Source organism: Capricornis sumatraensis, chromosome 3 (assembly GCF_032405125.1).
Source record: "Capricornis sumatraensis isolate serow.1 chromosome 3, serow.2, whole genome shotgun sequence".
Taxonomy (NCBI): domain Eukaryota; kingdom Metazoa; phylum Chordata; class Mammalia; order Artiodactyla; family Bovidae; genus Capricornis; species Capricornis sumatraensis.
In genome coordinates this window covers 72,718,238-72,728,369 of record NC_091071.1, presented here as the reverse complement: position 1 = coordinate 72,728,369, position 10,132 = coordinate 72,718,238, and the positions used below count along the sequence as shown (strand labels likewise).

The 10,132-nt window shown below is 42.1% G+C and overlaps 1 protein-coding gene across 1 annotated transcript; it reads left to right on the top strand.

Moving 5' to 3' along the window:
* The first annotated feature begins 6,046 nt into the window (after positions 1 to 6,046).
* Positions 6,047 to 7,053, top strand: B3GALT1 (beta-1,3-galactosyltransferase 1). The gene has a single exon (XM_068969612.1). It carries the CDS (start codon positions 6,073 to 6,075, stop codon positions 7,051 to 7,053), a length of 981 nt encoding a protein of 326 aa, XP_068825713.1. The 5' UTR covers positions 6,047 to 6,072.
* Positions 7,054 to 10,132: the final 3,079 nt, after the last annotated feature.

Sequence of the window (10,132 nt, the reverse complement as noted above, 5' to 3'; positions counted from 1 at the left end):
ATCTGTGCCACTTTCTATTTTACTTATACATTAAGGTGTCTGTTAAACAGGGATTTGATTTGTTTTGTTTTGTTTCAATTTTGTAAAACTGAAGGAACTCTCTGGAGGATTCTGCTGTGTGCCACTCACTCCTTCCCCAGAACTATTAAGCTGATGAATTTTCTTAACTTTTCAGTGGACTTTCAGCCTTGAGTTTTCCAGGAAGAAAACTGACTTCTCTAGCCGGAAAATCTTTACAATGTAGTCACTAAAGGAAAAACCTGACAGCAATCCTATGTATTTAGAAGAATCGATCAATACGTGTGCTTGGGTCCCAAATCCTGAACCCATGGACTGACAGAAGCCCCTCGCCCCACTGGAACATGCTGTTTGTATCCTAATATCATCTGCTTGCATAGCATTCTCTCCCCAGAAATTTGGAAGAAAAGCAGATGCTATTTTTGCCCTTATTTTATACCCAAGGCCACTGAGACACAGAAAACCACAGGGCAAGTTACTCAAGGAGTAAAACAAGAGCCTCTGGCCCGTTACCAACAACTTCATCCAACATACAGGAAATTACCCTTTAGAGTTTGATGCGCCAGGCTACTCTTGCCTCTCTTTATTTATATTACTCTTTCTGGTCCAGAGGCATATCTCTGTGCTTGCTTGACCACCTGGGAAATCTGTTTGGTTATGAGCAAAAAGGACATTTTGAGCACCCCTTGCTGTGGGTCCACAGTGTCCTTGGCTACTCCTTAGATTCTGACTGATTTCTTTTCCCATTTCAAAGCCTCTCTTTTATGGGAGACCGAGATGTAGCACTGTGCCTACTTCTGTTCTTGTCTGCAAAAAAACAAAAAGTCAATAGAAAGAGTGATTCTTTCTATTGAGAGTGTGTGTGTATTTTGCAGGACTTCAGAGAAAAGAAACTACAGTATTTCTGAACCTCTTCAACGTCTACAGCTGGTACCCCTACCCCCAGCATCTTCACTGTCAATCTGTTCTTTGCAAATCAGCATTTTTTTTTTGTTGATCGGGGATCCCCACAGAACTGATGTGGTGGGCTGTGTAGCAAGCCAAAATGAACTAAAAAAAAAAAATTCAAGCGATGGACACACATCTAAGAAAATAAACCTGTGTCTCTGGGAGGACAGCAGCCCGAGATGCTCCCTTCCGCCCTGGGCTTTCCTGTGCCAAGGATTGTGCCTGTTGTCCTAACAGGCCTTAGGAAGCTTGGGGAGACTACTTACCTGGTCACTCACCTGATGTGTGGTCTTGAACAAGCTACTTAGTATCTCTGAGTTGCCATCCTCTTATCTGTAAAATGGAGAAAATACCTCTCTTGGAACACTGTGAGGAACAAAGTTCTGTGAAATCCATGACATCAAATACAGCACATAGCACAGTGCCTGGTACACTGCTGTGCTTAGTCACTCAGTCATGTCCAGCTCTTTGCAACCCTATGGACTGTAGCCCACCAGGCTCCTCTGACCATTGGATTCTCCAGGCAAGAATACTAGAGTGGGTTGTCATGCCCTCCTCCAGGGGATCTTCCCAACCCAGAGATTGAACCCAGGTCTCCCACATGGCAGGTGGATTCTTTACCATCTGAGCCACCAGGGAAGCCCAAGAATACTGAAGTGGGGAGCCTAACTCCTCTCCAGGGGATCTACCTGACCGAGGAATCAAACTGGGGTCTCCTCCATTGCAGGCAGGTTCTTTACCAGCTGAGCTACCAGGGAAGACCAAAGTAAGTGAAATTGTTAGTCGCTGAGTCGAGTCTGCCTCTTTGCAACCCCCTGGCTCCTCCATCTATGGAATTCTCCAGGCAAGAATACCAGAGTGGGTAGTTGTTCTGTTCTCCGGGGGATCTTCCTGACCCAGGAATCAAACCCAGGTCTCCCACGTTGCAGGCAGATTCTTTACCCTCTTGAGAAGCCACCAGAGAGGCCCCTGGTGCACTATATACATTTTTAAATGAGACCTACAGTAACCGTGGTAAGAAGTGTCATCTTTGTTAGCTGAATAGGGAAGAATGCTCATTCTTCTATGAAAATGTTTATAAATACATGTAACTCGCTTCATGCTCTCACCTGTTCCTCTCCTGTTTCTCCCTCTGTTAGCTCTTTTTAAATTGCTCAGGTACCTATATTTATGGAGTCTCTTCTGCTAGAAAATCTTACCAGAAAGTTACCAGATAAAATGAATTTTCACTAATTCTTCTGGGGCATAGAAGTATGGGAGATAGATATCCTTTATGTGGAGGAATGAATTGCTCTTGAAAACCAGTGCACAGGATTTGGGGAAGGTAAAACTCCTCCCTAACACCCTTTAGACTGCAAAGATGGGTAACCAGCTACTCAGCTCACAACAGTTTCTGAGGGCCACTCGCCATCTGCCCCCTGCCCGTCTCTGTAAGCCCCACCTCCATCACCGTCTCCTCTTCCTTTGCAGTCCTGGCACGTGACAGCCTCTCTCACTTTTTGACTTGGCATTTGCTGTTCCCTCGGCCTAAAATGCCCAACCCTCATCCAGATAATTCCTAGATGTCCTTGAAGGTTCAGACTGGATAGCTTTTCTGAGCTTTCCTTGCCATTGTCCCCAAGGCAACCTCTTTGGTAAACTCTGGGAGGGGATGGAGGAGTGGGATTGACTTTGCAGTGTAAGGAGAACGGTGCCCTTGGGAGCAGAACTCTGCACTTTCTGCAGGACCATCCCTAGGTCTCCCAGGGCCTGTCCATCAGCCCAGCTGTCCTGTGTACTCCATTTGCCTTATGATAAAAACGTTTATCCCACTGTTCTAATCGTTGATTTGAAGTCTTTCCTCCCGGGTTATGAATTCCCTGAGGAGGCATTTGGGTTCTATTTCTGTTTCTCCAGCATGTCACGCACCCCATTCATAACCCACCCCTCCACTGATAGCTTGATTAGTGACTCCAGAAGAGAACAGGATAGAAGCCTCTTCCAGTTGATGGTTTTGGGTAGTCCCTTAACAGCTCAATGAAAGGTGCCTCACAGTTTAGTAGAAAAGTATGAAAGGTGACAAGGGCTAATATCATCATATATGATGACAAAGGTGGGCTCCTAAGAATCAGATCCTAGGCTAGGACAACAGTGGAGAAACTTTGCTTTCTAGTCCCATCTTGAGACTCGCTCACATCCTGGTGGCATTCAAATGGAGGCCATGTCTGTATATCCCAAGGTGAGAAGTCCTTTACTAAATTCTCTACTGCTGATTTCTCTCACTTCCTTTGACTTACTGCTTAAAATTTCAAAGCTTGTTGTACTTCTCACCCTTTTTTTAAAAAATCATCTTCAGTGCAACTTAGAGCAGAAATTCCCTCCAGAAGGCCAGGAATACTGGAGCCTCTGTTTACAGAGTGCCTAATATGGGTTGGATGGAGGCTTGACTGCCTGGAGCCATGCTCCTTGAAGCCATCTGATAGTCATTTAGTGAGAACCATAACGACACTGGGTTATTGCTGGCCTCGTACGTATCATATACTCACAGCAGTGCTTGGCGTAGACAAGAAGGTGTGTGTTGCCTCCACTGTTGCCCATCAGGTCTTTTCATTTCATTATCACTACTGTGCTTGGAAAAATGATTTTCAGTCTATAATCCCATTTCAGTTCAGTTCACTCGCTCAGTCGTGTCCGACTCTTTGCGACCCCATGAATCGCAGCACGCCAGGCCTCCCTGTCCATCACCAACTCCTGGAGTTCACTCAAACTCACGTCCATCGAGTCAGTGATGCCATCCAACCATCTCATCCTCTGTCATCCCCTTCTCCTCCTGCCTAAGTTCTTTCAATACAGTCTATACATCTAAGAGCACAGTTTTCTTTGAAGCAGGCTTTGATGAAACTGATTTCCATTATTTGCTGTCTCTGTCTTCCAAGACACATTTTGCTCTAGGCAAGAAGGAAGAGATGATTATTTACATGAATGGATGTTGTAACCTGGCATATATTTATAACTGACATGATAGCAGCTGAAGGTCTAGAAGGGATTAGGCTTCTGAAGGGCAACATTTTAATTTGAACACCAGTTAAAGAGTTCTGCCACAGGGTTATCATTACCATCTTTCTAAATTCCATATACATGTGTTAGTATACTGTATTGGTGTTTTTCTTTCTGGCTTGCTTCACTCTGTATAATCGGCTCCAGTTTCATCCACCTCATTAGAACGGATTCAAATGTATTCTTTTTAACGGCTGAGTAATACTCCATTGTGTATATGTACCACAGCTTTCTTATCCATTCATCTGCTGATGGACATCTAGGTTGTTTCCATGTCCTGGCTATTATAAACAGTGCTGCGATGAACATTGGGGTACACATGTCTCTTTCAATTCTAGTTTCCTTGGTGTGTATGCCCAGCAGTGGGATTGCTGAGTCATAAGGCAGTTCTATTTCCAGTTTTTTAAGGAATCTCCACACTGTTCTCCATAGTGGCTGTACTAGTTTGCATTCCTACCAACAGTGTAAGAGGGTTCCCTTTTCTCCACACCCCCTCCAGCATTTATTGCTTGTAGACTTTTAGAAAGATGGTAATGATAAACCTGTATGCGAGACAGCAAAAGAGATGCAGACATACAGAACAAACTTTTTGACTCTCTGGGAGAGGGAGAGGGCGGGATGATTTGGGAGAATGGCATTGGAACATGTATAATATCATATAAGAAATGAATTGCCAGTCTAGGTTTGATGCAGGATACAGGATGCTTGGGGCTGGTGCACTGGGATAACCCAGAAGGATGGTATGGGGAGGGAGGTGAGAGGGGGGTGCAGGAGTGGGAACTTATGTACACCTGTGGTGGATTCATGTTGATGTATGGCAAAACCAATACAGTATTGTAAAGTTAAAAAATTAATTAATTAAAATTAGAATAAAATTTAAAAAATAAAAAAATTAAAATACCATTAAAAAAAAAAAATAAACCACATGAGAGAGCCAAAAAAAAAAACAAGCAAAAAAAAGAGTTCTGCCACATCTCCACTGAATTTGTGGCCCCCAGGCTCCATGGTCTCTCTTACTATATTCCCGCTGTGTTTATAGGCAAGTGTAACTAAGTAAAAAGAATTACAAAGGAGACGGTATAATTTTACCAAGGAGACTTAAGGGTGAATTGTTAAAAACCACAAAAAGCGGTACCATTTAGATCAGCTCCAAAATGAATGTTGCTCACTGTCTGGAGGTCACCAGGGCCACGGTCTCCGTGCATGAGGTGTAAGGATATTCTCCTTATGAAGTGTCATAGAAAGAGTGAGGAAGTAATATTTGTGGGTAAGGGGAAAGTGAGGAAAAGTTGGGAATGACTTCTTAAAGGCAAAGGCAAGGGAGATAATATCAGCAGAGATTTTCTAGTGGCAATCGATGCATTTTCAAGAATGGAGCTAGACAAAGCAAGGAGATGTTGAGATTAACCTCATCAGATTGATTACTTCATCAGAGTCAAACAAACAATAACTTAGACTTGAGAAAATATGAGACTGTGTGTGAGACTTCCCTGGTTAGAAGAAGACTATCATCAAAAAGTATTTAACTGCAAAGAAGGCCTCTTGTGAAGAGGGAATCTTTTATGACAATTACGAATATTCTGTTTCCTTCACATTCATCTTTAGTTTATAATCTATAGTATATTTGCTAATACCGTGGAGGTATGAACATCCATAAACACCTTCCAGCAAGGAAAGAAAGGTAGAATGCTTGTGTCAGGGAGTTTTCAATACTGATGGAAATGCATGCCTATGTTTATTTTGATCAGCATGGGTCATTCTTACAGTCTCATTAGGTTTCTCTGAGGACGTGAAATGACTAAATAAATCTGAACGACAACTGTACTTTATTGATTTTGCAGAGTTTAGAGGAAGATTGATGAGGCATGGACCCTTGCTTCGGGTTTGGAGGAAAGTAGACTAAATACAGAGATGCCAGACAGCCACTGAGACCCATGGACAGTCCTGCACTCACGCTGATCTGTCGAACTTTAAAATTTCCTAGTAATATGCAACCTTTGCCAAACGAAAAGAAACTGATGCCAAGAAGGCATACTCTTCAATATTGGGAATAGACGTGCTCTGAAGACAATGGCTTCGAAGGTCTCCTGTTTATACGTTTTGACCGTGGTGTGCTGGGCCAGCGCTCTCTGGTACTTGAGTGTAACTCGACCTACTTCCTCCTACACTGGCTCCAAGCCATTCAGCCATCTGACGGTTGCAAGGAAAAACTTCACCTTTGGCAACATAAGAACTCGACCTATAAACCCCCATTCTTTTGAATTTCTGATAAATGAGCCCAACAAATGTGAGAAGAACATTCCTTTCCTCGTCATCCTCATCAGCACCACCCACAAAGAGTTCGATGCCCGCCAGGCGATCCGGGAGACCTGGGGGGACGAGAACAACTTCAAAGGGATCAAGATAGCCACCCTGTTCCTCCTGGGCAAGAACGCCGATCCTGTTCTCAACCAGATGGTGGAGCAAGAGAGCCAAATCTTTCACGACATCATCGTGGAGGACTTCATTGATTCCTACCATAACCTTACCCTCAAAACCTTGATGGGGATGAGATGGGTGGCCACTTTTTGTTCGAAAGCCAAGTATGTCATGAAAACAGACAGTGACATTTTTGTCAACATGGACAACCTTATTTACAAACTATTAAAACCCTCCACCAAGCCACGAAGAAGGTATTTTACTGGCTATGTCATCAATGGAGGGCCCATCCGAGATGTCCGCAGTAAGTGGTATATGCCCAGGGATTTGTACCCTGACAGCAACTACCCGCCCTTCTGCTCGGGGACCGGCTATATCTTTTCAGCTGATGTGGCTGAGCTCATTTACAAGACCTCACTCCACACCAGGCTGCTTCACCTGGAGGATGTGTATGTGGGACTGTGTCTTCGAAAGCTGGGCATCCATCCTTTCCAGAACAGTGGCTTCAATCACTGGAAAATGGCCTATAGTTTGTGTAGGTACCGCCGAGTGATCACCGTGCACCAGATCTCTCCAGAGGAAATGCACAGAATCTGGAATGACATGTCAAGCAAGAAACATCTCAGATGTTAGGATTTTTACCAATGTAAATATGTGTTTCTTTTCTTTTTTAAGAGATGAGGCTTAGGGTGTAGGTATTTTACAGGTGTCACCAAGGGAAATGAACTGGTGAAGGGGTTTATAAAAAGTATTTTTCTTCCCAATCCTAGTTCCTTTTCTGAATCGCCAATTTCCACATGTTAAGCTCTGCTCATAGAAATAATACATGGGTTTACAAGGCCAGATTTCATTCTCAGGTCCTAAGGTACTGCATTTATCTCAAAAAGCAACCTCCTAACAAAGGCTAGGATTTACATACTGTGCATCTGAGATAAAAAAAAATCTGGTTCTGGGAAACTAGAACTCATTGTAATGTCTTCATATTCTCTCTGCAAAAGTAAATAACACTTTATCAAAAACAACTCAGAAGCAGCGCAGTCAGGGAGACACGCTGGATGTGATGATTCATACTGCGTGTGATGTTACATTGAACTTTCACATATATTGCCATGGAATGTGTACAGTATTTCCAGTTCCACCAAGAAATGGACTTAGTACTGGTAGGGAGGCTGCAGTTAAGTAAATGGAAATTTATACTTGAGGATCAAATATTCTCTCTGTTTGGAAGACAGCTCTGCTTGCTCATCCAAGGATTAAACCTGGTCAGCAGGTGGAATGTATATAAAATGCTACTTAAAAAATAAACAGGAGATTTTTTTTTTTTTTTTTTTGCTCTTTCAGAACAAACATTACCTGGTGCCCCCAAGGAGACTTTGCCAAATGTAATTTCACCTGCTTCCTTCCATACGGTGTCGCTAAATACCTTTTACAGTTTCTGGTTCAGACAGGCACATGTGTAGAAATAAGTCGGTAGGAGGCCAGAAGGATGATAAATGACACGGAGAAAACAATACAAATTCACATGTGCATTGTAATTAGCATGAGCTCAGCACTGGTGTCAAAGGCCCCTTCCATACATTTGCAAAGCTCATGAAAAAATATTTGAGGAGGGAGGATTGTTACTGAGGGATTTAGGTCTACTGTTGATAGATGCAATCTCTTCAGCATCCGGTCCATTCAGGCATTTCCAACAGCAGTGCTGTTCAGGGGTATTCTGGAAGCTCTGTGATTGAGGATTACGGGAAGGAAGGGTGGGGGTGCTTGAGTCCGGGTTCTATGGCTGCCATCACCTGAATCATGGAAGCCTGCATCCTCACTCTGCTGTGCTTCGATACGCTCATTTATAAAACATCTGGAAAAAACACCTACCTTACAGGTGCTGTGAGAGCAAATTGCATTTGCCGAATATTTTGGGATCCTTCGTTTTAAAGGTGCTACTTAAAGCAGTGTATCATGCATTATGCTAAATGTTAAAATAACTACATAATTGCCATGATGGTCATCAGTAGTGGTGACATCATTGTAGTATGATATCTGCCAAAATATAGATCAAATATAACTCTTAGTGCACCTGATTCTTCTAGGACTGACTTTTCCTTGAATATGTTAGGTGTTTGTGAAGGCTTCGGTTTCTCTGTCATTTCTTCTGGTTTCAATGAATAAGTTATTACTTCAGTGCATTGCCTTGATATCCCAGGGTGCTGACAGGAAAGGCAGCTGCCTTTCTTTAGGGAGGAGCCTCTGGCTGGGGGTACATTATAGTCACTGAAGCACATGCTTTGCATAATGTATCACATCCACTTAGGTCTCAGGAAACATTTGGTCTGAATTCTCAGTAAGAACTTTGAAGCCTGGCAGAGGTAGTCCACCTCTGGCAGAATAGACACTCAGCAAACCCACACATTGCACATTTCCAGCACTCATTAGAAAACTTCTGTTTGCCTCCATTCAAAGAAAGCTCCACAACTGAAAGAGTATACCTTTTTTTTCAAACCTGCCCTTTGCAAGCTAGGAGTTGATAACAAATAAGCAGATGAAATGTACAAATGGAAGTCATGGCTTATTTCTTGAAAACACTGAATCTCTCATCTCCAGCCCAACAGAACCTAATAGGAGAGAGACCTTCCTGTCTCTTAATACATCTTCATCTCAAGTCAGCAGGACCACTGAGTTTGATTAGAAAATAACATTAGGTAGCCTGGAGAAAGATGGATCAGCACAAGGCGAGCCACCCTCAAACCCCAACTCGCAACTGCTGTGAGTTGCAATCACTGGAAAAGTCTCACAACATTGAACTTAGTTTGCCTGTCCATCATGTAGTCAAATCAAGGCCCAGTCTTATACCAACGTCTTGTATTTACCTTATGCTCAGTCGAGCCACCCTCAGTGTTAAGGAACTGCACATTATAAACATCGTATGTATACATCTGTGGATCACTTTATAAGTGTGTGTGAGTACATTATGAATAGAGCCCTAGTCTTAAAAAGGAGCAAAAATCGAGAATCATGTCTTAAAGAACTATTTCCTAACTTTTTTATGCTAAGTAGTACCCATGTGACAAACATGTAAATATTCATCAAAAACCATATGTATATATTTTTAAAGGCATTTTTTTTCTTCTTCCCAGCTGTATGTATTGCTAGAATCTGCTTGCTATGTACATTTCCTTCTGCATGGAACTTGGTGAGGCAAGGTCATTTGTCCAGTTTCAATAGCCTAAAGCATGGTTGCCTTTTGTTTTTTGAATGTTCCAAAAATGTTTAAATCAAGTGATCAGGAAAAAGGTCTAATTTTCTACTTTTGCTAATTTAATGACACTGGCCAAATTAGGATTAGTTAACAAAGCAGTGATTTGTTAAGCCATTTTTAAACTTATTGTTATTTCTTTGACATAAAATAGTGTTTCAGACAGCATTTTACCAGAAATCAATTCAGACAATTTTAGGAAAAGCTTCTGACTGTCCCCCGACTTGTTTTGTTCATTATGCATCAGATAACAAAAGATATCAATACTTCATGTCTATACTCTTAAATTTTCATTTAAAATTTTATTTTTGAGAAAAAAAATCTGTCTTTGGTGGCTAGTTTGCGTGGCTTTGTGTCTTCTTATATTGGAGCAAATGTCAGTTTCAATATATATTGTTGTATTTTTAAAAACCAAAATCAAAAAATGAAGATCATTTTCAATTTGAAATAAATTCAGAAGAACAA